The 27,594-nt window shown below is 40.2% G+C and overlaps 1 protein-coding gene across 1 annotated transcript in view; it reads right to left on the bottom strand.

Annotated features, from left to right (window-relative positions):
- Positions 1-6,244: 6,244 nt before the first annotated feature.
- ryr2b (ryanodine receptor 2b (cardiac)) overlaps positions 6,245-27,594 on the bottom strand; it is an 87,847-nt gene continuing 66,497 nt past the window's right edge. Inside the window, exons 77-101 of the mRNA XM_046071431.1 lie at positions 26,840-26,952; positions 26,489-26,568; positions 25,721-25,797; positions 25,510-25,583; positions 25,272-25,352; positions 25,037-25,125; positions 24,600-24,728; positions 24,406-24,510; positions 24,147-24,228; positions 22,755-24,046; positions 22,545-22,615; positions 22,125-22,254; positions 21,943-22,029; positions 21,175-21,387; positions 20,809-20,939; positions 20,569-20,611; positions 15,784-15,920; positions 14,640-14,700; positions 14,170-14,316; positions 13,835-13,969; positions 12,640-12,796; positions 12,292-12,356; positions 10,515-10,615; positions 7,626-7,677; positions 6,245-6,700 (exon numbers count right to left, since the gene is read on the bottom strand). Coding sequence (XP_045927387.1) covers positions 6,605-6,700; positions 7,626-7,677; positions 10,515-10,615; positions 12,292-12,356; positions 12,640-12,796; positions 13,835-13,969; positions 14,170-14,316; positions 14,640-14,700; positions 15,784-15,920; positions 20,569-20,611; positions 20,809-20,939; positions 21,175-21,387; positions 21,943-22,029; positions 22,125-22,254; positions 22,545-22,615; positions 22,755-24,046; positions 24,147-24,228; positions 24,406-24,510; positions 24,600-24,728; positions 25,037-25,125; positions 25,272-25,352; positions 25,510-25,583; positions 25,721-25,797; positions 26,489-26,568; positions 26,840-26,952 — 3,748 coding nt within the window. The 3' untranslated portion in view covers positions 6,245-6,604. The remainder of the gene's footprint in view (positions 6,701-7,625; positions 7,678-10,514; positions 10,616-12,291; positions 12,357-12,639; positions 12,797-13,834; positions 13,970-14,169; positions 14,317-14,639; positions 14,701-15,783; positions 15,921-20,568; positions 20,612-20,808; positions 20,940-21,174; positions 21,388-21,942; positions 22,030-22,124; positions 22,255-22,544; positions 22,616-22,754; positions 24,047-24,146; positions 24,229-24,405; positions 24,511-24,599; positions 24,729-25,036; positions 25,126-25,271; positions 25,353-25,509; positions 25,584-25,720; positions 25,798-26,488; positions 26,569-26,839; positions 26,953-27,594) is intronic.

The raw sequence follows: 27,594 nt of genomic DNA on the forward strand, positions 1-27,594 counted from the left end.
ACCTCTTCTGCTGGGATATCTAGTCACTCTTCAGCCTCCCTCTATCCCTTTTCCTTACTAAACCCTTATTGAGTAATTGGCTTTCTCTTGGCATAGAGTTGTTCAATCTAAATGGTAATCTGGAAGTACCTCCTGTCGTCACTGGTGGTAATGCTTGTTTACTGGAAGACAGTTACTCTATACGAAAATTAGAGTTGTAATGAGAAGGCAGGGGTCTGACTGGTACATGCCAAAACGGGAGAATCTGGTCTAGAGCACTTCATGTCATAAAGTACATACTGCCTGTGGATTGGATGTTGTGATCCTACCAAAAAAAGGAAATACAGTCCAAATTAAATATTTTCCGTTTATCACTGAAACCCTTTTTGAGAGTGTGTGCTCTCTCTCCTTGTTTATCTGTGTTTTCCCCAGGTGCTCTGGTTTCATCTCACATTCAAAACACATGCATAGTAGGTGTGTGTTGGAGTCTCTTAAGTGTCCACAGCTATACATTTTCATTCTCTCTGTATTAGCTCTGATGAATGTGACCTGTCCAAGTGCTTCCCTGCCTTACCCCAAATAGATACTGGGATGAGACCCAGCCACCTTAAACTTAAATAGAACTAATGGAGTGAAGAAAGACAATAAATCTATGTGTTGGGAGAACAAATAACAAGAGCAAGACGATTTCTCTGCAGATTTTGGATTCTGTATGGTACACCATCACCAAAACTGCTGGATAAACACCTTCCTTTTGTAGTTTCAATGCTGATATAACTTTCTGTTGAGAATATATATAGTCTAAATTCCATCTGTCATTTTAATATTAAAGTACTGAAGTCAAAGGTACGGGCATCTGAGAAGATAACATTCTGTCATGTCCTCTGCTTTATTTTTTCTTGTTTTCTGACCTTGCAAGGTCTGAGCATTTCACAATATTTTTTTTTATCTTTGCTTTTGGATGGCATGACAGCACAGAAAGCACAGAAAGGGAGCAACATGATTTCAGGGTCCATTTTTGCAATGCCTTCTAAGATTGTGATTTGGTTCTCTGGTCAATTTAAGTAACTAAGTAAATGCCAGTTAAATCACACTGCAGAGCCTGAAAAGGATTAAGAGAGTTGCATGCAAGCATTAGAGGAAATTATTTTTATCACATAGAAAATGGTTGTCGCAGGTACTTAATCTGCCACAATCACAACAGGATTTCATGGCCACAAATCGGGTAAAAAAAGGCAGAAAGCTTATTGCTTTTACTTAAGGGATTAATAAGGCTGTGTTCAGTTACAATACATGTAACAATGCCACTGCTGCCAAAACTGTTAGTGAAGTGAGTAAGATGCTAATAATGGTTGCATAAACTTGCAATCCCTCATAATAATCCAGTTTACATAGCTATGCAGATAGACTTGATTTATTTTTATTCCAAAGGTAAATGGTTTCAGACTCCCCCAATCTTAATTTAACAGAAACATCTGATGGTTTGCATGAATGGGCAGAGAAATGGCTTGTGTGATGTCAGAAAATTTGTATGGTTGTAGGTGCAGCACTTCTCAATTTAGGTGTTGTCCTCAAGACTTTAATCAAGAAATTTAATCAACTGTAGGGGAAGTATTTCTGACAGACTCAAGAAGCTGTGAATGCCAGATAGTAGGAACAATAATACATTAAGGGCAGTACTGCTTATTGGCCTGACGAATAAAAATGTACGGAAGAATAGGTTATTTTCTCAGCAAATTCTGCGTGTATCTAAAAGATTTATGCTTCTCTAAATATGAGCAACAAAAGCCGAGGTTAAGTAATTGTTCTTCCAGTATTTCATGTGTCCCTATATCCCATAAGCAACTTTGTGACTTTCAACTGAAAAACTTCCCTTATTATAAATGCATGACCAATACTTAGCCTGTGTCTCACCATAAGAAGTCTTCATATGCTGCACAGCAGCAGGCTTCAAGTGATTTCCTGACAGGACAGTGAAACTGAGATAGAAAGGGACTGAACAAAGAAAACAACTTTGGAAAGAGTGTCTGGGGATGACGGCATTGAGGAAAAATAGACCATTGTTGAAGTTTAATCTCAGAAGGACGAGTGCCCATAAACTCACATACAGCACACATTTTGTACTAGAGAGGATGAAATCTATCATTTCTTCCATCACCAAATATGTCCTTTTATATTGAAACACTAGAAGCATGTTTGGTCCCAGCACTCTAAATTAACAAAATTAATAAATTTATGAGAACGCAAAACAGGCAAGCAAGAAAGTGTTGAAATAAAATCAATAAATGGCAATTACTGAATCGTAACACAGAATCCTTTGTGTAAAACAGTCACAGATTAAGGCAGACAAGAGCTCCCAAACTGAAACCAGAGGCAGTAACAAAAAGGAGTCATATTTAATTCAGGACACTTGGCCTCAGGTATGAGCAAATTCACAGCTGCACTCTCCCCCCATTTTTTCCCCTCTTGTCATCTTTTATTGATTCACAACTCAGATTACATTTCCATGATATATTTGTGCAGAGGCATTAACTCACAAACAACAAGTATCTGAGGCAATATTCTGAATGATCCAGCCACATGCCTCTATATCCGTAATCATTTTACAATGCCCTCTGTGCATACCCAGCTGTCTGCCAACCTAAAGCCATCTGCCCATGCTTAATTCCTAGATTCCTTATTGTTGGCTACACATACCGTATATAACCAGAATGTCTTTGAATAATTCAGACCTGAACGCTATACATTAAAGACTATGACAAATATGGCTAGGTCCATAAGTCACGGCATACATTTTGCTCATGTGTCATAAGGTCAGATCAGTTCATATTATTTTTATGTCGCTGACTGGCTTTTTTTGTATTGGGTTGAATGACACCAATGAACTTGTGATCCGCAATAAGGCATGCATGATATCCTTCTTTTGCAGAAAGGCGCATAGATTTACATTCACGTCTGTACAGCTCTGCGCATTTTGTATAAATAAAAGACTAAAAGTTACTGTAGAATAAAGCAGTAGCTTCGACCTCGGGAGAAATATACTTTAGGCATGTCGCCATACAGTGACATCTCCTCTGCAGTACAACGTTGCTCATACTCTGTTATGGTATAAAACTTCAAAGCCAATTTTAAAACAGCACACTGTCTTGTTTACTGCCGGTATGTTTATCGATTTACGACATTTATGGTTTGCACAACCTTCATCAGGTTACAAAAATTTTAACTGTAATACTACATGCCATTACTACTTGCTTAGCCAGGATTTTTATAGGTTTGAACTTTCAAGTCAGCACTTACCAGTATGGAAAGGAAATGACTTTCCCTTGTGCATGTGAAATAAATCTCAGAAAAGTATGTGTAAGTGTTTAATATCAGTATGTCTGGCTGGGAGTAGGAGTTGTGAAGGTTGTGCGGGAAGCGGCGGTGGTTAACTTAGCCACCGTGATGAGGTAGCTGCATTGTCTTGCTCACATGGCAGCAGATATCACATAAGAACCTGATTGCCCAAGCTGCAATGCCAGTTCAAAACATGCCAGTTTATGTGCATTATTTTCCTCTTAGACATTAGGGACCTGATCTGTGTCACGTAGTGCTACTGTTTTGTTACTACTGTTCATAGTTTGAGCACACAGTTTGAATTCCGCCACTGAGTTATGCTCCACAACCTAAACTACATCCAGACCTTCTGGCATCAGCATTACTCAACCACATGATGGAAAGATCTTGCAAGCAAGAGCAAGAAACTTGGCAGTTACAAACGAACATCCATCTTATCTAGAACATCTTTCGATCAAGCGGATGCGGTAATTATCCACAAGATAGTCAGTATATTTAATTTGGGTTTTTTGGGAGAGTTGGATCCCCTGCTACAAGTACATGGTGTTCTAGTAAATTAACTGGTGGAAGGCTACTTTTGAAATCTCCTGCAGATCTGTGGTGTGAGAGAACTGCAAAGAGGGGTTGGATGTCTGTGGGTTTGATGTTATGACAGTATGATTGATTTTCATACACACTAGAATGGTATAACATTCCAAATGAAATAGGCTTTTGATGAGAGGTTTTTCCCCATTCCCTTGACCTCTGGACAAAAGCTGATATGGCAACTGGTCAACTAGTTTCTAGTAGCTCTGGAGCTGACAGCTACGATCGTGGAACATGGTCTTTTAGGTGCTCTCATTTATAGATAATAGCAGTATTAAGAAAAATACTTTTTGGTGCTATATACAACCGTCCTTATATGTGTTTGTATTTGTGATATCTTGTTTCCCTACCCTGTTATACGCACAATACTCAACCAGGAAACATTAGACGAGTCCAAATAATATGAAAGGTAATTGGGATTTAAACCTCAGATATTAGTAACCTAATTCATTCTGCATAGTTGTTCCAATAGCTTGGGAACCACAGAAACACAAATATACAGTCCATCTACAAGGCTATATGAAATAATTTTGAACTACAGTGTGTGGCTTCATTAACATCGCAACTGATGAAAGTGACGAGTGTGATCGTTTCTGTGACTGAGACTTCACAAAAAATAGCAATATATGATGTTGTTGCTAATCGAGTGAAAGAAAATATTAAATAGTTACGTCTCATAAATAGTTACGTCTCATAAGAATATTAGTGTAATTAAATTGTGATGCGTCAAACTACGTCGAGCAAACACACAATCCAGTCACACTCCAGTCAAATAAAGGACAGTGAAAAGAAGCCAGGATTGTCAGAATTTCTGTTGAACAAATAATTTTGAAATGGTATTCAAAATGACAGGTCACGTAAGATGACTCCTCCCGAGGCTTGGTTTTCTAATTCAGTACAGAACCTGATGAAATGTATTTTCTAAATCACCTACCATCCCACAGGAAAGGGGGGAGCACTTTCCAGCTCTAAAAAGTAACCTGAATGTTGTTCTGTGTGGAGTGACAACATCATTGGGATCAACACTAAACAATAACAATCACTGTGCAAATGTTTTTTTAGCCCCTGAACTAATCAACAGTCTAACTTCCCTAGTTATTATTTATTAAGATCCCAAACTCAAATATTCTGCTTCATGAGTACTGTGTGGTTATGTTTTGATCATAAGAGATTGACACTGGTCTAGCAACATAAGCCAACGTCACACAAACTGTAATTGGATTCTGTCTCAAATGAGACTAAACACTGATTGGTGCATGGACATGTGACATTGTTACCTAACTTAGTCCTGCCCACTTTAAAACAGTAAGAAAAGTACAGACATGGAAATCTCTAATGAGGAATAATAAAAGCTGTTTAAACTTTGGCAGAAAAGTGTTCATTTATACAGGACCCCATCAGCCATAACACAAAGCTAATTGAGATGGGGCCTTTAAATTATCTCTCATCAGTGATGTCTGTCACAGATTTTAGATTAACGATTTAATCAAACATTGCTCAGCCCTAATGGTGACAATTTAAACATCCATAGCTCTTTCAGTGATTAAAGCACAGTAAATGAGTGCCCTAATTTTAACTAATTCACACAAAGGCAATTTTACATCCTATAAAACCGGATTATAGCCTGACCAAATTACTGCATTAGCCACTCAACATACAATATGAACTACATCTTGGGAGTTCTGTATCTTTGACTTGAAAACATTTGTATCCTGTCCTTCAATGAGTTATAAGCACATGATTCCAAGTCATAACTCCAAAGCAATGCATATCATCAGCAGACTTGTGTAAGCCCGATTTTCGACCTTTGTATAATGAGGACAATATCGGTAGGTGGCCCTCCCACACTTGTCATCCTACTGTTAAGCTCTGTGCACACATGCACCTGAGTTTTTTTACAGTTTAACAACACTCGCCATGCTCTTCAGCCAATGTTATACCGTTATACCCGGGGATTCCCCAAAGACTTTCTTGTCCATCTGGGACAACGGTCAATCATGCAATTCAGCTCAATGATCCACATAGATGGCACTGAGAGACCTGCTGGCATGCTACATAGTGGCTGATAATGAGAAGGGATACTAGCTAAAGATGAGGGATGAGAGGAGAGCAGAAGGGGAGGGGGGATAAGAATCCAGAAGCCAGGACAGGAGGAGGGGAAGTATCCTGGAGAGATGAGCACAACAGACAAGAAACGGGGAAGAGAGCAAAAAGAACAAATGCCAGAGGGAGAGTGTTTATCTGGGTGTCACACAGGGGAAAGGGAAGGGAGGCTGTGATTAGAAAGACAAATAACTTCATTCACAAAACATGAGCTTTACAGAGACACATCCAGCCAGAAAGGTGTAGTGGAATTGAATTTGTATTGCCAGCTTTGACTGCTTGACATAATAATGTATAAAACAGTGAACTGTCACATTACTCAGAATACATTTGTTGTACATTCAAGCAACCACTTAAATGAGAAACATCGTGCCCACAGATTCTCTGTATCTGAACATGAATCTCTGGTCCTCATTCATTAGTTAGTTAATTTAGTCTAATTAGTCTAATATAATTTAGAAATACTTGTGCATAAATAAAGTACACTTCAAGAGAAAATCACTCAAAATTCACTTCAAATATAGTACAAAGACAAAAAAATCAAGACGGCATCTGTGTGATGGCATTATCTAAGGAGGTTTTAGATCTCTCAGATGTCTTTTCATCCCAGTTGATCCTCATATTGCTTACGGAAACAGTCTCCCACAGGAAAGAATTCCCAGGAACGCTCCTGGTACATTTTCCACACATAGGATTCCTGGCAAAGACAACACAGTGTGGTAATACATCCTGAAGTCAAACTATGCCAACTGCCAGACTTACCCATTCTTTAAATGTGAGCTCATTAGATCAGTAAAATAACAATCTAAGCAGTTTCCAAAAACTGTACATTTTAAGTTATTCTAACATTTGTCTGGCTTGATGGGAGAAACATTTTCCACAATCTACATAGTAGCTCCCTCTTTAATCTACACCTGAGTAAAATACCACATTGGAAGAATATACCTAGTATATCTAGAGATGAGTCCCAGGACAAAACTCAATTTGAAAAGAGCACCCAATTGTCCAAAACTGATTTAAATTATTTTTTAATATTTCCTTCCTTTTATCAGTTCTGCAGCGTTCCATTTAAAATGCATTCTGTGCCACAAAGACTTAACATATATTGTGTGAGACATAAGAGAGAAAGAGGAAATATACTCTATAAATACAGTGAAACTGAAAATGTTTTCGCTGATTAAAAGCACTCCTCTTTGCTCCTCAATTAAAATATGTTATAGAGAAAAGATATGAAGACAAGTGAATTAAAATACTTGCCAACTTTCAATTTGAAACCCCCCACTTTTACTCATTTTTCTGAGTAAAAAGAGAAATTTTAATCAAGGGGTTTGCCTGGCATGTACGTATATTATATTATCATAAAATGTGTGTGTCGGGACTGATAGGACTTTTGAGAGACGGTGTGAAAACATATTCTGTCTTACTTGAAAAGGTTACACTACAGCTTTGTCAATGCCATGGAATTAAAAGGTCACTGAGACATGGAGGAATTGTTGTGGAAGGATATATTAAGGAATATGAAATTTGGCAGAGCGTAATATTGTTTAAGAGCTTTTAAAGTCCACATCTTGTGCTTCCTTTGATTGGATCATGCAATAAAATAGAAGGGGGAGATATCATACCTGCCCCGTGTGTTCAGTTTCATCCTTGTTAATAAGGTACATGAGAAAAAATCTGTAAGGACAAAGAAGAGGGATTCACATCACATGCCTCCCACACACGGATTCGATATAGAGGGATAAATATTCGGGTAGAAAGTTAAAACATTAAAGTAAAAGCCTGTGCACAAGTCCTAGGAGTGTGGTGATAATGGGAACGGTTGTTAGGTATTTCAGGTGGAGCTACAAATACTGAAAGCTACTGATCATTTATCCAAGATGGGTTACAATCACAACAGCCAGGAGTACTAACGAATCAAGTGGTATCGATCACCCTGATAACAAACCCACAGGGGTTAAATAACGGCGATTCCCTGCCATTTGCCCATGACTTTAACTCACCTTGGATAACTATGACCTTAATGACTGTGAAGATTCTCACTACTATCATTCACTTTATTGAATGGTGATGTTCTAGTCTGTAGAGCTTTATCATGTAAGCTTAAATTGTTGCATGAATGACATGAACATTACATAAACATGAGCAGTGTCCAATGCAGTTTTACTAGCCTCGTATAGTTTCACTGGCGTGGTGTTCTGTATTTTTCCTGTTTCAGTCTTACTTTGGCTTGTTATGTTGTTGTGTTTGTTAGTTGTTGATTCACTCCTTGCGCCTGTGTTTTATTTCTGTGTTCTCGTTTAGGGTTTGTATGTTAGTTATGCATGCGTTCCGTTATATTCTGTTAATTTAGTCCTGGTCTGTTGTCGCAAGATTTACTTCCAGTTTAATAGTGAAATCGTCTGTGTCTAGTGTCTATGTCCAGCTAGGTTTCCTGTTTGGTCTGATTAGTCCTATGTGTCTCATCTGTGTTCAATAAACCTGCCCTCTCTGTTGCTCTATATATGTTTGCTCGTTCCCTTTGTTCTTGTTGGATCATTGTAGCTTGTTGTGCTTTGTCTTCTATGTCAAGTGTATTCCTGCTTGTAACCTTGTGTTTTTTGGATTTTTATTGCACTCTGCCATCAATGGGTATATTTGTACTTAGCCAACCACTGCAAGTGTGCTCACAATAAGTTAAATAAATCTAAGAACTGAACCTGCTCTGCTCCAGTGTCCTGCGTTTGGGCCCTCAAACTATCTATACACAAGATTAACCCTGACTCTTGGCAGGAATTTTGGCCCACACACCTTGGAGAACTACCCACAGTTCTTCTTTGGATTTAGTATGTATTATGTTTGGGGTCGTTAACATGTTACAGAATAAATTTGAATGAGATGCCTCCCTGATGGTATTGCATAATGAAGAAGTATCTGCCTGTACTTCTCAGCAATGAAGAGATCATTAATTCTGACCAAATCCCCAACTCTGTTAGTAGGAATGCAGCCCCAAACTTGCAAGGAACCACCACCATGCTTCACTGTTGCCTGCAGACACACGTTCTTGTACTGCTCTCCAGTCTTCTGGTAAAAGGTTTCTTTGGCCGAACAATGCGTCTACGGTCCTCAGTGCTGCCAGTTTCTTTGTGCTTCTTCAAAAGGGCTTGGACAGCACATCTGGGAACCCCTGTCTGTCTTGAAAGTTGTGCTGTGCTCAATCTTGCCATGGTGTATGACTTTTGACAGCTGTTCCTCACCTAGTTGTGTTCCTCCTACACAGCTGTTTCTGTTTCAGTTGATGATAATGTTTGAACCTAAATATTGGATTTATGCTCACTAGCACCTGTTTGGTGTAACTGTTTAATCATACACCTGACGATATGCCTACAAAATCCATGTCAATTTGTGCAATTATATCTAGAAGAATTGATGCTGTTTTGAAGGCCAACTGGTCACACCATATTTTCAGTCTTTGTATTATATAAATTGATATAATCTAATCAAAATTAAAAGCATTTTTCCCACACCTGCCTAAAAACTTTGCACAATAATGTAAGTTTCTCCATAATTGAATAGCTTATGATAACATTTCATCAACATTAAACGGGCTTGATGACGGGATGTCTGCCATCTGTTTAGCTAGTATACACAGGTTTCTACTTTTGTTGTGCGTATCAAGAGCATGTTTTTGATAATTGTCAGTTCCTCTAAAAAACAACTCTCCTTGATTGGCCTTTGCAGGGAATTGCCAGCAAACTGTAATAAACTTACCAGAGAGGCTGTTTTTCACCCAGGAGTATTGTTGCTTTCAAGAAGCCCTTGTTTCTTTTTGTTGTCATGTTTCTTTTTTTCACTTTACAATTACTTTACACTGAACCTAATGTAACCAGAGGGGAGTGTAATATGTTCTGTGGAGTATGTTGAATTGAATTTGCCAATGTTTTGTGGACACTAATACAGTCTGTGCCTGATCCAGCAGATGATTGCAGTCCTCCTCGGCATTTTTCTTTCAAGTTTCAAGGACGTTTTTTTATAGAGAGGTAATTTGCCATTAATGATACCATATATAGAGGATGTTAATCCTCTAGTTGTTGTAAATAACCTATAACCTATAGTTTCAAAAGGCATTTCTTTTGGAATATCTGGGAAAACATCTTAGGAGTTTTCATTGTCAAATTTGAAAAAAAATTGTGTGTAGGAAGATTGAATTTTTCAGATAATTGTTGGAAGTTGGCAAATGTATCATCAATGTATAAGTCCTCAACAGTGTGAATTTGCTTTGTAATAATATGTAATCTTTGTAATATTGTGTCAGCAATGTGGTTTGAAAGATTAGGGTTCTTTTGTTTCGTATAAAGGTTTAGTGATGGTAGAGCATGCAGAATATTTATGCTTTACTACATCTATGAAAGGTAACATAACATCATGACATGCCTTTTTAGTGAAAACATACCAAGTTGTTAGTATTTGTACAATTATCAGGATGAGACACAGGTAACCTGAGGCATGAAGGTAGTGAGGGTAAATCAACTCACAGATAGTTGGCCAAGTTGTGCTCCTGTAGAGTGTGCATCTCAAAGCCATGAGGGACTGTATCAAAGTATTCACTTCCTATTCCACATATAAAACATTTGGTCTGCAGGAAAGATTTAGGACATGTTATGATTCATGAATATATAAGAAAATAATAAAATAAGATCAAACTGTCTTTTGTTTTACTGCTGTGACTCAAATATGGTATTTAGTCTGCTAGCACAACAATATGGCACCTTTTTAAGACACTCAAAGGCTAAAGACTGTAAATAACAGCAACTTAATACTCCCAGGATTACTCACCGCCAGGTTTTCATAAGACACAGAGGGACATATGTGCTGAGGATTTGCATCATTCGGGGGGTATTAAACAGTCAAATCACCTTTGCCCATATTTAATATATAGCCATGCAAAGGTTTTGTGCTGGTAAAATGAAAATTTAATCAGGGTTTTTTGGTACAAATTATGGGAGGATGGAAGTAGCAGCTACAACTGATTTATCATTGCTGACTGCTGCAGAACAAATTGCGACTGAAATTTAATGTCTGGTAAAAGCAGCTGTAAAATTGGTGGCACGGATTTATCTTTTTAAGACACACAATGGGGAAAGATACTATGTAGAAACTAAATGAAAACACGCAAAAAATAACAGATGTCAGAAAAAAAATAACAATACTATACTATATACTAATTTATTACTAATCATAAAAGTTTCATAGCACCTACTTGCTTCTGTTCTCTTTAGCCTTTGGCAATTTTTTTTTATTCTTTCTGAATCTGTTCTGTAGTCGACTGCACAACAGCTCTGTTATTTTTCATGGGAGGTGTTTTTTTCATGTGAATGTACAGTGGCAGATACTGTCTACTGTGTGTTTGACACTCAAGTGGGTGTGACTGTAACAACTATCCATTCACTGACATCACATGTGTTATATTTAGAGGGTAGCTCACTGTGGACACCTCTTTGCTGCCTTGTTGCCTCAGCAGTCCAGCCTTTATTACCTGCCGGTCTCTCCTACACCTTTGGACATGTTTGCCTGTCAGGATTACATAACCTGGTGCTGATTGTCAGCCTGCCTGACCACATTTTTTACCTTATTTGTCCTACCTGCAGAGTCTGCTTTGTTAGGTTTCTGTTCACACCTGTTGCAGTCTTTAGACGCACACCATTGATGATGAGATGTTGAGATGTGTGCACTGTGGTTATCTGGTCAATTGAGCTCCTCCACAGGCTCCAACAAAACAAGCGTCACATGTAACTATGCTTTAGCAACTCTGAGCAATGTGTTGTGCAATGGTATTATGAAATATTCTACTGCGTCTTGAAGTGAAAGTAAAATAACTCCTGAAACAGTTGACGAAAAGACAACAAGGGATACATGTAATATACTCAAAAATATATATTCCATGTAGACTTCAAAATTATTTTAAATAATATTATTTTATCAGAATGAGCTTTCTGTAATTTTTACCCACTACTTTTTCAGGAGATAGAGATAATGGTATCCTCTCATTAAGGCCAATGGTACAATTGTTTCCGGTGACACAAGCTCCCACAACAACTGAATCTACTTAGCCTACTTAGTCATCTTTTCACACTTAAATTACAACTGACTTCAAGTATTGTTCAATAGTCTTTGTATCTAAATCTGACACAGTATTGTATACTTTACAATACCACACAAAATTTACTCTAATTGTTTGGATGGACAAATCAGTAGTGTGCTTGTGTGTGTTCAAACGTGTGTGCATAGAAGAGAGTGCGTGTCAAATCTCACCTCCATATCCTCTTTCACCTGCTCCTGCTGGTCACGCAGCTCCCCAAAGGCATCAATTATCAAACCTGAAAAAATTATCATGATTGTGTGCGTCTGTTTTTTTGTGCAAAAGGTATGCATGTGCATGGCAGTGCTTGTCTGTGAATGAGAGGTGTCAGTCAAACTTAAGGTGGAATGAACAGATACTTTGTTCTTTTTCCAATTCCACACGAAAAATTCATCAAATGTATTCTAGTCAAATAACATGAATAAAATGGATTAGTGTGCGTCTTGGAAAACACATGTGGTGCACATGTTAATGCATGTGTGCATTTCCAGCAGCTCAGCTTGAGGAAGGGTGTGACTCACCTTGGATGATGGCCAGGAGGATGACGATGACGAAGAAGAAAAACGTGATGTCGAAGACCATGCGTTCCACCTCAAACTCATCTCCAGCAGGGTCCTCGATCTCGTCACCAATGCCCCCGCCTGCACGCACTCCCACATACATGTGGAACATGTAGCACTGAAAGAAAATACATTCTCATTAACACTTTTTCCTCAAACTATTCATTTCAGACAGGCATTTTCTCCTGCTGTCTTTCACAAGGGTATGTGGTAAGGGGATAAAAATGTAAAAAGTATCTAAGAAGGACTTGTTGTATTGTTTCACCCAAAACTTCAAAGGATAACACAGTGTATGTTGAACTGCAAAACAGAAAGAGAATTTATTTCATGCATGTTCATGCCTGCCATCATCTTCTGCTGGTTGCTTTTGAGGCGGCATTAACAAGTTTCAAACATGCAGCATTTTTCTACAATTTCACAGAATAGTAGAAGGTTTCTTAATCAATATTGTTTGCCTCAGACAGTATTTCCCCACAAGCAGTTCATGTAAGAGTATGAGGCAAAAAGAATTAACATTAAAGTGTCTAGCGAGGACTGTGCTTTTTTAGTGCCAAGGATGATATTTTCCACAAGGAACTAAAACAACATAAAAATAGGAAGCTAAATTTTTAAGGAACACTGTATATTTGAAACTTGAGATTTTTTTCGTATACTGGATACAGTATATAGGTAATTACTGTTGCTAAAGCGCTGGTAGCATAAACAATAACAGTGACTGACGATTTAATGTAATATCCCCTGCCTCCTATAATGGTAGGGTATTATTCAAATACTATCGCTGCCCATCCGCCTGCTTGTGTGAGTGACAGTGAAGTCCACATTAGAATAAAGCAGGCGGCAGGGTGTTAATATTGTGAATGGCCAAACAAAGAGCTGTGCTGAGGCTTGAGAAGCGGTTTTGTATCCATGTGTCCATCATTATATGGAAAAGTAATGAAAGGACTAAAACAAGAGGCTGTTTTCACTTCAGCAATGGGGATCACTGTCAGAATCCTCTAAATCTCAGGAGGTAGAATATAAAGGTGTGCGGCTCCATTTGTACTAGAAAGATCAACATAGAGAGATACGGAGGATAGATAGAGGTACAGTAGATAGATATATGTGCAGAGAGACTACTGTGTATGTGTGTGCTTGTCAATATGGACATTTAACTCACAGTAAGCATGTCATTGCACTTCATGTCTTGGGTGTCCTTGTGGTCACTCTTGTTGTAAAACTTCCTGAAGAAGTTGAAAGCCACGACAGTGTAGAGATACACAACGACCGCCAACAGGCCCACAGTCAGGACCAACTGACAGACGCACACATAATTATAAAAGGGACAGACAGAGGCAGATGGGCTTTAATACGCTTTTTCATCTTAGAAAAGCCCCAATATAACCCTACAACGTGAAAACAAATATCACATGTATGTAAACTGCACCTTTAAACACACAGAGATGGATGGAAGGAAAATGAAAGACAGAGCGACACACACACACACACACACACCTGTTTGCCATTGTGTGTGACAGAGGAAAGGATGGTACGAAGTGTCTTAAAGCCCATGGCAATGTCCAAAAGATGGGCGGCAAAGAAGAAGTTGTTATAATGACCCAGGACCGACATGGACATGTACCAGGCCAAGTACAAGAAGGACTGCTAGCACACACATAAGGACATACACACATAAAAATAGACAATATAGATTACCAGACAGATAGAGAGAGTTTGTGTGTTTTAGATAAGGCAGAATCACAGGATATTACCCTGTCAAAATCTTACAGAACAGGACATTAAACAAATTAGGCATAAGTCATAAAATATCAGATTTGTTTCATCTACACTGCTTGGTCATATTACATTATCTGTTAGCATAAATTGCAGGAAGTGACACCTCTATCTTGTATTTGAAGGAACAGGAGGGCATACAGAAACAACTCAAGCAAACGCTATTAAATATAAGACACAACCAAACTTACATTATCAGTGAACACAACTCCTAGTTTCCAGACCTGGTACTTCATATCAATGGAGTTTAATCTGAAATAAATAGCATAATCACAGATAGAAAATAAGGTCAAACTGTCCATGGCTAAAATCAGACTCTTGTGTTGTGTTCCTACAGTGTCTTTTCTAGAAAATAGCCTGTTTTCATCTCTGAATGCCCCGTACCTCTTCAAGTGCAACATAATGTTCTAGGACCTTCGTTTGTTTGGCCGCCACTGTTAGATCACATGATAACATGTTATCCATTACTAACCAGGCAAAAATTACACGGATAACCAACCTTGGCCCCAGGATAGTTGATCTCCCCACACCCAACCCAGGCAAGCAAGAACTTCAAGGCCATTGCATGTACTGCAACCTCAATAGCACAGGACATCACACACCCACTCAATTAGTCTTACTACTGGCCTCTGGGCGCAGGTACAGAGCACTGAGATGCAGGAGGATTCACTTTAGGAAAATCCTAATCCCCTCAGCCATAGCTGCCTTAAATAAAAGGCCTCGCTGAACTGGCATGCAAGTGAACGTTTGTCTGTCATTGTATGTCGTTACTGTGTGCTGTTGTTGTTTGATGTGTACAGTGCTGTTAAAAAACAAATTTCCCCATGGGGACAATAAAGTCTAAAGGTCACACACACAAATGGGATCACAAACACATACACAACATTAGTGAAATGCTATTAATGATCAACCGTCTGAAATGTTATTACAGTAATGTGTTACTAACATGGAACAGAAACGAGCTGAACAGAACAGTAAATAAGCCCATGGTGTTACGTGTTTATGTGAGTGGGGCACATCTGGAATTCAAAGCACCAGCTCAATTGCATACGATATAATCAAAGGCCAGAATTATGCATAATTTATAATAATGATGTATATACTATTTTTTTTTAAATGTAATTGGTGATTTAATGATCTTGTCCTTTGATGCATTACGCTCCAGCATATGTCAAGCATAAAAAAAGATTAGAAATGCTATCCTATTTAATAATCCACCATATTTGTGTCTGACACTGCATACTAGCCAAAAGTAATAACAGACTAGATAGCTGCAGTTTCCTATGCATCCCTTGAAGAATGAGGAATGGCAAGGACTAAAGCTTTTCTACTCACAAAGCGCTCCAGACAGTGTCTCTCTTAAGCCTCTTCCTCTCTTTTCTCTCAGAGCTGAAGTCTAAAGCAGCTTGGTCAAGGCCAAGGAGTTCACTGATCTTCTCACAGCCATAAAAGTCACCATACTTATCCATCACCTGACAGGGCAAGAAGACAGGTTTACATGGTGACTAAAACAATAGTCTCTTCTTGTCTTTTCATCTGGAAAAAAAAAGAAAAAAAGAATGACAAGACATAGGTGGGAAGAGAGGCAAACCCCACCCCCATAGTGGCATAGTGGTTGTGTAAATCACTGAGGTTAACTCCATGTTATTTTTACAGACTACAAGCTTACAGTATATAAATCATTTGTATTGATCTAGGCTGATATTTCACTTGATTTGTTTTTACCTTCCTACTAAATTGTCTACTTAAGTGAACCTTACATAATTGAATCACATGACAGATGCAGAGTTTCTCCGTATTGTGATGCAGTGTCTCTGAAAAAATGTATGGCAATTGATTTATTAACTTAAAACCAAAGTCTAGTTTTATCACAGAGACATTTTAATCATACATAAGCACTTTAATGTGAGGTAAGCAATATCTACAACCTCCAAACTCAAAAGTGGATTACAGTACCAGAAGCACTTGAAGGCATGATACATTCTATTTTACTACAGGTTCTTAAAATGATGCAATACAGAGTATAAAATGCAATGTGGCAGTGCGACACATACTTTATACAGACTGAGTGGCCACCCCAGCGGCAAATGCAGAAGTGCCTTAAGAATCAGTGCCACTAATGGTTGCTTTATGCTGGCTCCACCTCCAGCTCTATGGATCCATTCAAAAAGTGCCAACTCCCAATTTCAATGAAATTCAACATTTCTTTCATAAGACATTATAGGCTAAATTGCTACTTTCATATCTTCTAATATGGGTGTTGTGGCAATAAAAAAACATTTTACTTAAACCTACAGTGTATCTCCCTTCTGACAGTGAGAGTAATTAAACAACACTGTCAACACGTGTTTATGACATATAGGATCTGCCATACTGAGCTGTTGCTGTCGCTACTGTTGCTCCCCCCTTCTGCTCTGGCAAACTAATCATTGCTGGTTGGCAGAAAAACACATCACTTCCGGTTCACTAGTGCAGGAAAGACGCCACAGACACCAGATTTAAAAACTAAGGTATACTGTGAGACCTCTCTGGGAACCATCACCTTACCGTGGTGGAGAGGTTTGTGTGCCCTGTGAGCCTGGAGGCTGTGTTGTCAGGAGCCTAGTGCTCCTGGTAGGGTCTCCCAAGGCAAAGTGGTTCCAGGTGAGGGGCCAGACTGAGAATGGTTCATAAAGACCCCTATGACCAATCGAGGAAGAGGAACAGAGACCCTGCCCGGAGGAAGCCCGGGGCCCCCGTCTGGAGCCAGGCCCAGAGGGAGGGCTCGCCGGTGAGCACCTGGTGGCCGGGTTTGGCACAGCCCGAAACAGCAATGTGGCACCCTCCTCTCCATCCTTTGGACCCACCATCCATAGGAAGATCCACAGGGGTCGGGTGCACTGCCACATGGGTGCCGGTGAAGGTCAGGGGCCTCAACGGACCAGACCAGGGCAGCAGAGGCTGGCTCATCACCTCTCTGTGGGGGAAGGAGCTGGAACTTGTTCGGGGATGGAGCGCTACCAGATGGATCTGGTGGGGTTGATAGAGGATGGACCCTATTCTTCTCTGGAGTTGCCCAGGGTGTGGCGCCAGGCGGGTGTGGGGATACTCACAAGCCCCCGGCTGAGCGCCGCTACGTTGGAGTTCACTCCAGTGAACGAGAGATTGTCTATAACGAACACCATGTTCAAACATAAGGATGCTCATAAGTGTACGTGGTACCAGAGCACCCTAGGCCGAAGATCGATGATCGATTTTGTAATCGTTTCATTGGATTTGAGACCGCATGTTTCGGACACTCGGGTGAAGAGATCAACTGATCACCATCTGGTGGTGAGTTGGGTCAGGTGGCGGGGGAAGACTCTTGACAGACCCAGGCCCCTGTCCGTGAGATCTTCAATTCACACCTCTGGTGGAGCTTTTCTGGCATCCCTGTGGAGGTTGGGGACATTGAACCTGAGTGGTCAATGTTCAAAGCTTCTATTGCTGAAGCCGCAGCGGGAGGCTGTGGTATCAAGGTCTTAGGTGCCTCAAGGGGCGGTAATCCTTGAACACCGTGGTGGACACCGGTGGTCAGAGAAGCCGTCCAACTGAAGAAGGAGGCCTTCCGGGATTTGATCTCTCGGAGGCGGTTGCAAGGTACCGACAGGCCCGAAGGGCTGCAGCCTCTGCTGTGGCAGATGCAAAGCAGCGGGTGTGGGAGAAGCTCGGAGAAGACAGAAGAAGGAAGAAGGATTTTCGGTCTGCACCAAAGTGCTTCTGGAGAACTGTCCGCCACCTCAGGAGGGGGAAGCGGGGAACCATCCAAACTGTGTACAGTAAGGATAGGACTCTGTTGACTTCAACTGAGGAGGTAACTGGGTGGTGGAAGGAACACTTTGAGGAACTCCTAAATCCGACTGACACGCCCTCTCTAGTAGAGGCAGAGCTGGAGGCTGAGGGGGATTCTCGTCAATTTCCCTGGTGGAAGTCACTGAGGTGGTCAAACAACTCCGAAGTGGCAAAGCCCCAGGGGTTGATGAGATCCACACAGAAATGTTAAAAGCTTTGGGTGTGGAGGGGCTGTCTTGGATGACACGTCTCTTTAACATTGCGTGGAAGTCGGGTACAGTGCCCAAGGAGTGGCAGACTGGGGTGGTGGTTTCCCTGTTCAAAAATGGGGACCAGAGAGCGTGTGCCAATTACAGGGGCATCACACTTCTCAGCCTGCCTGGTAAAGTCTACTCCAAGGTGCTGGAAAGGAGGGTTCGGCTGATAGTCGAACCTCGGATTGAAGAGGAACAATGCGGTTTTTGTCCTGGTCGTGGAACAACGGACCAGCTCTTTACTCTCACAAGGATCCTGGAGTGGGCTTGGGAGTATGCCCATCCAGACTACATGTGCTTTGTAGATCTGGAGAAGGCGTATGACCGGGTCCCCCGGGAGAAACTGTGGGAGGTGTTGCGGGAATATGGGGTGAGGGGGTCCCTTCTCAGGGCTATCCAATCCCTGTACATCCAAAGCGAGAGCTGTGTCCGAGTACTCAGCAGTAAGTCGGATTCTTTCCAGGTGAGGGTTGTACTTCACCAGGGCTGCGCTTTGTCACCAATCCTGTTTGTGATATTCATGGACAGGATATCGAGGCGTAGTCGTGGTGGGGAGGGGTTGCGGTTCCGTGGGCTTGGGATCTCGTCACTGCTTTTTGTGGATGATGTGGTCCTGATGACATCATCGGTCCGTGACCTTCAGCTCTCACTGGATCGGTTCGCAGCTGAATGTGAAGCGGTTGGGATGAGGATTAGCCCCTCTAAATCTGTGGCCATGGTTCTCAGCAGGAAACCGGTGGAGTGCCAACTCCAGGTAGGGAATGAGTCCTTACCCCAAGTGAATGAGTTCAAGTACCTCGGGGTCTTGTTCACGAGTGAGGGGAGACTGGAGCAAAAGATTGGCCGGAGAATCGGGGCAGTATTGCACTTGCTTTACCGCACTGTTGTGACGAAAAGAGAGCTGAGCCATAAGGCAAAGCTCTCAATCTACCGGTCAATTTTTGCTCCTACCCTCACCTATGGTCATGAAGGCTGGGTGATGACCGAAAGAACGAGATCGCCGGTACAAGCGGCCGAAATGGGTTTCTTCAGGCGGGTGGTTGGTGTCTCCTTTAGAGACAGGGAGAGAAACTCAGCCATCCGCGAGGAACTCAAGAGTAGAGCCGCTGCTCCTTTGCGTCGAAAGGAGCCAGTTGAGGTGGTTTGAGCATCTAGTAAGGATGCCTCCGGGACGCCTCCCTAGGGAGGTGTTTCAGGCAGGTCAAACTGGGAGGAGGCCTCGGGGAAGACCCAGGACTAGGAAGACCCAGGACTAAGTGGAGAGATTATATCTCCACACTGGCCTGGGAACGCCTCGGGATCCCCCAGTCAGAGCTGGTTAATGTGGCCCGGGAAAGTAAAGTTTGGGGTCCCCTGCTGAAGATGAAGATGGATGGATGGATGGTATACTGTGAGAGACTTACCTGCAGGTAATAGGCTTAATCAGCATTGTGTGAACTTGTTTGGCAATGACAGTGAGCTATATATTTGCTTGATTGACACTAGTGTCAGCCCATCACAATCAGCTGTGCTGGTTCCAAATCCTTTTCCCCACTAAGGCCACATGCTCTTTGCCAAAAATGGTTCAGGAAAATGTCAAGACATTCCTAAGCAGTAAAATCAATATGGCGAAGAATATGGCTTATATTCTTTCCAGCCCTTGTCCTCTGATGAGGGTATCAGTGATTAGATGCTGCTCTGATGCCTTTCATTTGAGGATTGGTTTAATGCATCTGTTAACTAGTAACACCGGACAGAGTACTCTAATTTGGTTTAGGAGACCTATAGTTTTCTTTCCCTACAGTATATTATCTAACTAAAATGTTCTTTAAAAAGACCAATTTAATAAATTTTATCTCCCTTCATAAAATGAGAGGCAACTTAATGAGGAAGCTAAAAGTGTTGCACTGTCTCTTGTTAGGTGATGGGGGAATAATTAGACCTACCATTAAATGGCTCATTAACTTTCAGTTAGTTTCTTAATGCAATTTCACTGTGTGAAATATGCACACAATTGCAGACGTGGATAAACACATTTAGAATGGGGCTGTGCAAAATCGCAGACACAAGACCTTACCTTCCTCTTCACAAATTTATCCCAGTAATTACTTGGAAATGATCTGAAAAGACAAAAAAATTGCATAAATTTTTTTTATTAAAATTATAAATAATTTTTATTAACAACTGAAACATCGAAGTGACACATTTCTGTACTGTACTACTTGACTATAAACAGGTGCCAACAGCGAGCTCCTCAAACTTAAAGCATAAAACATGTAAAACATCAGCCAAGGTGAATATGTGGCTATGAACATACGGTGTGTTAATGACCAGTCGGTCCCATTGCCCTTTGATGTCCTCCTCAGGGGGCTGCTCTGTAACGTACAGACCGTCAAATTCCAACCTTCGTGCCACTTCCTTCTCACGTTTGAAGATCACCAATGGGACCTACCAATCAAATGCACTACAGCAATCACTTGACTATTTGAATAATCAATCCAGTGTTAAATTGGCTAAATTTAAAATCGAGTCAAAATCAATCTTTATTAGCAATGCACTTAATTGTCAATTCTTCTGTGGTTTAAAAATGTTCTCTAGGTCTATATCATGGGGAGAAACTAATTTGAAAAAGTGAAATCAGTTCATTATAAATCTGCAAAAGTGCATGCTCGAGCCACAATACCTTGAGGCAGTAGTAACCGATAATACAACAGAAGGAGATGACTGTGTGTGCTACAGCTAGGAAACGGAGGGATGGCTCCATGTATCCACTGCTCTCCTCCAGCACAAAATAAACTCTGCTCTCATTGTCATCTTCAGCAGCAGAGTCCCGTTCCTCTTTGTAAACAGTTGTGATTACACCTTCCTCTTCTTGTGATGCAGGCAACGATGCTACCTGGGAAAACAGTAAGAGACAAATGAGCCTGTAAATAATTGAAACATTGCAAATTTGCAGTCACGGGAGATGTACTTAGATCCTTTACTTAAGTAAAAGTAGCGATACAACACTGTAAAAATACTATTACAGGTAAAAGTCCTGCATTCACATTTACTTAAGTATTAATTTACTTCCAAGTATCTGAAAACTTGTCCCTGCTCTTGCATTGTTATACATCATATAACAGGATTACTATTACTGATGCATTCTTGTGTATGTAGCATTTTACTGTTCATGTTGGTCCAGGTGTTGTTAATATTGAATATTGTTGTGTGGTTTATAACAAATAATTTGTAATAATCCTATGTTTTAAATGTATAATTACTGTCAGATAAATGTACTGAAGTATATTTCCATCTAAACTGTAGTGTAGTCCAAGTATAAAGTAGCATAACATGGTAACACTCAAATTACACAAAAATTACAAGTACCTCAGAATTGTACTAAATTACTTTCTAAATGCACCACACCAAATCTGATTTAATTTAGAATTTCTCACAAGCACACTCTCACCTTGTAGAAGAGGAGGATGAAGTTGATTGCAAAGGCGACAAACAGAGCCACCAAGCGCATATTATAAAAATTCCTTGCAAAGTAATTCTGGAAAGAATTGAAGTGCTTGTAAGTGACATATTTATCTTATGCAGGTATGTGCACTAAGTGCACAAGCATGTGTTCGTGTATATGAATATTACCAGCAGGCTCTTGTTATGAGTGCTTATCATCTCCCAGAGGGGAGAATGCTGGCTCTCTGGTTCCTCTGACTTAGCTCTCCATTCTGCATCTGCTTTCACATTCCCAGTTTTCTTCTTAGATTCCTTCTCTCTGCGAACAGTCCAAGTACAAACGTCAAAGAGCTTTATTTTGACATGGAAATATCTGAGATGATGAAACTTTGACTTTATGACCTCAAGTTGATTTTGGATGAAAGAGTGACATCAACCCTCTGCTTAATTTGACCATGTCATTTTTATTGGTTATAGACCCGCCAAGCACTATCACCACTAACAAATGAACTATTGTCATTGTTTTTTCTACCTTATTTACCCATACCCTACTGACTCAGCATCTAATACTAAAGGAAGAAATAATCCCTATTTGAGCAAGATACTCACTTTGCTTTCTCTAATTCAGGCATTTTCTCATCTTCTGTTTTTTCCTCTGCGGCGGTGTGGGCATTAGGTTGCTGTCAGGTTATGACATTCATGAGGAAAATCAAAAATTAATATGAATCAGTAGAGTATCAAAGCAAAATTATGCTAAACAAAAGTTATTTTTTATTTGATGTTCATCTCATATCCATTAAGATACAAATCAATCCATACCATCCCCTGATGCTTGTCAGAAAAATCAGCAGTGGCAATTGTTCTGGGAGTTGTGTTGAACAGGTCAGTCAGACTGGCAGTGAGGTCTTGTGTTATAAGTTTGTATTGACCTCCCTCCTTCATCACTTTCAGGCCGAATATGTCTGAGAGTACATCCATCTCCCTGTGGGAGGTCAAAGCTGTCACCTGCCCAATCTCCCTCAATTCTCTCTGGGATGACAAACTGGCAGAGTACTTCCGCAGCCGATCCACACCACTTGGCATCTCCATGACTTCATCAAGAGTTGGCTCAAGGATCCCACCGAGCAAGTCCGATATATTCATCCTCTTGGCTCCCTCTATGAGCCCACCACTAACAAAGGATATGTACAGCACAAATAAGATGCTGCGAATGACGACACAAATACATCGAACCTGAGCCATAAAAATAAATCTGAGGAAGAAAACAGCTGATATGAGGATTTCCTTCAGGGTCATCTTCATCAGTGTCTTCAGGTTTTTGACAGAAAGTAGAGATATCAGCAATAACAACCAATGATACATGAAAAACATTCCTTTGTTGTCCAGATCTCCTTCGCTCTTCCTCTTCTCTTCTACTCCTTTTTCAGCATACCTCTCTCCAGTGTCAGAGCCAGATATCTGGGCTGCAAGCTGCATCTCAAAGATGGTGTCCTCACAGAAATTGACAAACATCTCCATTTTCTCCTTCTCTCCACCCTCATTGACCACATCAAAAATGAACTGCCTCTTGGACTCTTTGACCTGAGGCTTCTCCCACTGTGTGCGGCTGGATTCACTGATCTCAAAGTAGACACGTTCAATGCGCTTCCCACTGCCAAGGATCTCAATACGTCCTAGATAGGGCTTGAAGTATGTCAAGACACAATCTGCCAGTTCCAAGAATGTCCTTAGTCTTAAATCATTCGGCATGTGTTCGGATAGATTGGTGAGGAGAACCGCAATGCTGAAGCTGATGTCTTTGGCTGGCTCATGGAAGCGATCCACAAATGCCTCATAATCCACAATTTCACTATCGTCAGTCTTCATGCAGGAGAGGAGGAAGTGAGTCTCAGATTGGGAGAAGCGTTTGCAGTTCTCCATGGCTTTCTGGAAGTCCTTCCTGGAGACGCAGCCCTCACGGTCAGGGTCGTACTCTTTGACAACATCTGAGGAGGTGAGGTCTTTAAGTTTGAGGAACATGTCAAAAAACTTGAGGATCATCTCCACATTGCCTGATGATTCCACCAACATATCCACCATCTGCTTCCCAATAGTTCCATTAATGACATTACCTACAGGGAAGAGAGACAAGCAGAGAAATAATGATAACTTGTAAACCAGTTATGATCATAAATTGTGTGGGGGAAACAGCAGAATAAGGGGAAATCTTGCCTTCTAACATGGAAAGCAAAAAAACGACCATGTCCTTTTGTAAATCCATGAGCTCTTTTAGAAGCTCAATTTGCCTTGAATCCTGTACAAGAAAATATATTTACAGTTACAAGTTAAACAAATTGTACTCATTTTACATATTTACTAGACAGTTTACAATAATTGCAACAACAGACCTAGATTATAATCAATTTTCTGTTTCAGCAGAGTTTTAGAGAACAATAAGATAATCAAATGTAAGTGGATCAATGTGTCATACCTGAGACAGCTTCATCTGCATGTGGGCAAAGACATGGAGGAATCCCACAACAGCGTCCCACAGACGACTGTGAGCTAGACTCTGTTGGTTCCCAGTACATGGGCCCTGGATAAACACACAAGTCAACTTTCAGACAAATATATGGCACACAAAACACGCTATGACACAATAAGATGTAATGGAAACCGACTGACCTGTATGTACTCAGTGAGTGTGTTGAAGACCTGTTTGGCCACTTTGATAGCCTTGGAGAAGTTGTGTTGGCCGTGTATATCAATGACATCCTTCCCAGAGTAGTACCAGTAGAAGTCACTGATTGACTCCTGTAGTGCAGTACAGAAAAATATTTGTGGTTCATAAGCTTAAATAAACCTTCTTTCAAAGACAAAACATCAATGTGATCAATAAATTAACTAGAATATAATGTTAAGATTACATCATGATGAATTCACAAGTAGAGAATCTGATGAACATGTATTCACACAGAAGCTAACTAAAGGTTTGCAGTGATTATCAAACCATTATGGTCCTCCAAATATTGGTGGACAATAACTGGAACAGTCTTGGAACTTGGTTAGTTTTGGTTTAATAAGTGAGCATCACAAAGGAAGACCTGTCACTGTAAGCTTACCTGTACTCTCAGTAAATAATCCACGGTGGATATTACGATGTTGACAGTAGTGTTGTTGCCTGTTTGTGTTCTCAAGTAATTTTGGAAATCTGACACATGAAGAAAGTAAGAGCATGCTGAATAGAACTTGAAAATGAAAATGGATTTCAACAAGAGTAAAGCCAAGTGCTGAGCTTTTATTACCATCATTTTAAAGTGAAAGTGTGTGCAGTGGATACAGCATAGGGCAAATGACCTGAGTTGTGTCCTTCACAGAGAAGCTGTAGAAAACGGAACAGGTCACAGGTCACATCTTTGTCAGGCATCACTTTCTCTCCTGAGAAAAAACATAGGCAGAAAAGTGCAATATATAAAAGGATGAAGAGAAAGGAATTTGAAGTGTGACTTTAGATTATGTTTAAGGCCAGAGCTCTCACAGCTGGCTCTTCTGTTTTGACATGAAAATAGATTTTATTTCCATATGAACACAGTACCTGAGCTCTCATCCATGGCCATGCCTAATCCTTCTGCTTTGTTCTGCCTTTCAAATGCATTCAGATCCAGAACACTGGATAGGAGAAAACCCCACACACAGGGATAAAAAAAAAAAAAAGCTTTAGCACTCTTACAATTTTGTCAGAACATGAAGCCTGCCAGCCTTTGTGGCAGCTGGACTTGAGGGAGAATTTTTCTTCATTCACTCACCTACAGGACAGCATGAGTCCAGCCATGCTCTGAAAGAAGCCAACATCTCGCTTCTCCCTCAGATAATCCAGCATTTTCTATCAAACAAAAGCATCAAAGGCAAGGTCTGAAAAATGGAGGAGGATTTTATCTGAAGCAGATATGATTATCTTAAAATGATTTTTTGGTTACTGCAACCTTTGCTGCGGTGGCTCTGTGTCAAGGCAATGTGTTCACAAGTAGACACACAATTTGAAAGTGATGTGTTCTGGTGGGGAAAAACCCACCAAGAAAGGGCCCTTAATTTGAACAAACATACTATTATAGCAAGTTACTACATGAAAACATTGATGCCTATTCATTAAATATGTCATGTTTGTTATGTAGCTGCTACAACAGTAGTCTACATCTTCCACATTTTACAGCTTTACTTCTCTACTTTTAATATTTGTGTTTGTATTTGTGTGTATTAACATACTTCTTTAATATATAGAATTATTTTGCTTATATTTCATACAGAATTACTGTGTTTATATTTCAGGAGGATCCCCCCCCCCCAATCCTGAATGCAGTTAATCTAGTAATCTAATCTAGCTACTGCAATAACCTTATTTCTTAGTGTCACCTAATCTAATTTTCTTCTTTATCTTTAATCTTTTGTTTCATGATATTAAAATTTGTAGTCACTGCGTTAATATCAGAGACCTGTGAATATGCAAACCTATTTTTGGGAACCCAACAAAAAACAGTTTTATGATTTGAAGGGCAGACAGCAATGCAGTATTGTACCTGCTGAACAGTGGCATTTCCTCCGCTGAGAACAGCAATCCCCAGCTTCAATGTAGAAGCAATCATGGAGCCCATGGCCCCTGATGGGATGTAAAACGTATCACAGTCAGACGATGTACAGTACTGATTCAAAAGAATAATACTGAATATTAAGAAAGGGGCGAAGCATAAAGAAAAGCTTTACTTTATTCTCAGCTACTGAGTCCAGGAGTCAGCTCATCTTTGGTTCAGTATTCAGCAAAACAAAGTATCTTGCTTATAACTGACTGAGCTAAAGGAACAACAGTTTGCTAAAAAGAGAATACTAAGAAACAGACAAATTATTTACTTCAGTGTTTAACCTTTTCTTACCTTTGCTGGCACTGATGGTTTGCAGCACCATCTCAGAAGCTCCACGACGATGCAGCCGGGCCTGCTGGTACAGCAACTTCTGTTTCACCATCTCCTTCTCCTGAGCCACAGAAGGTTCAGTTCATTACTGTATCTCAACTACTTTGTTTTTACGAATTAAAAGAATATTTATATTATATACTAACAGTTCTATATGTATGTGTATATATATATATATATATACACACATATATATACACACACACACACACACACACACACACACATATATATACACACACACACACACACACACACACACACACACACACACACACATATATATACACACACACACACACACACACATATATATACAGTGAGGAAAATAAGTATTTGAACACCCTGCTATTTTGCAAGTTCTCCCACTTAGAAATCATGGAGGGGTCTGAAATTGTCATCGTAGGTGCATGTCCACTGTGAGAGACATAATCTAAAAAAAAATATCCAGAAATCACAATGTATGATTTTTTAACTATTTATTTGTATGATACAGCTGCAAATAAGTATTTGAACACCTGTCTATCAGCTAGAATTCTGACTCTCAAAGACCTGTTAGTCTGCCTTCAAAATGTCCACCTCCACTCCATTTATTATCCTAAATTAGATGCACCTGTTTGAGGTCGTTAGCTGCATAAAGACACCTGTCCACCCCATACAATCAGTAAGAATCCAACTACTAACATGGCCAAGACCAAAGAGCTGTCCAAAGACAC

This window comes from Micropterus dolomieu, linkage group LG15, assembly GCF_021292245.1.
Source record: "Micropterus dolomieu isolate WLL.071019.BEF.003 ecotype Adirondacks linkage group LG15, ASM2129224v1, whole genome shotgun sequence".
Lineage (NCBI taxonomy): Eukaryota > Metazoa > Chordata > Actinopteri > Centrarchiformes > Centrarchidae > Micropterus > Micropterus dolomieu.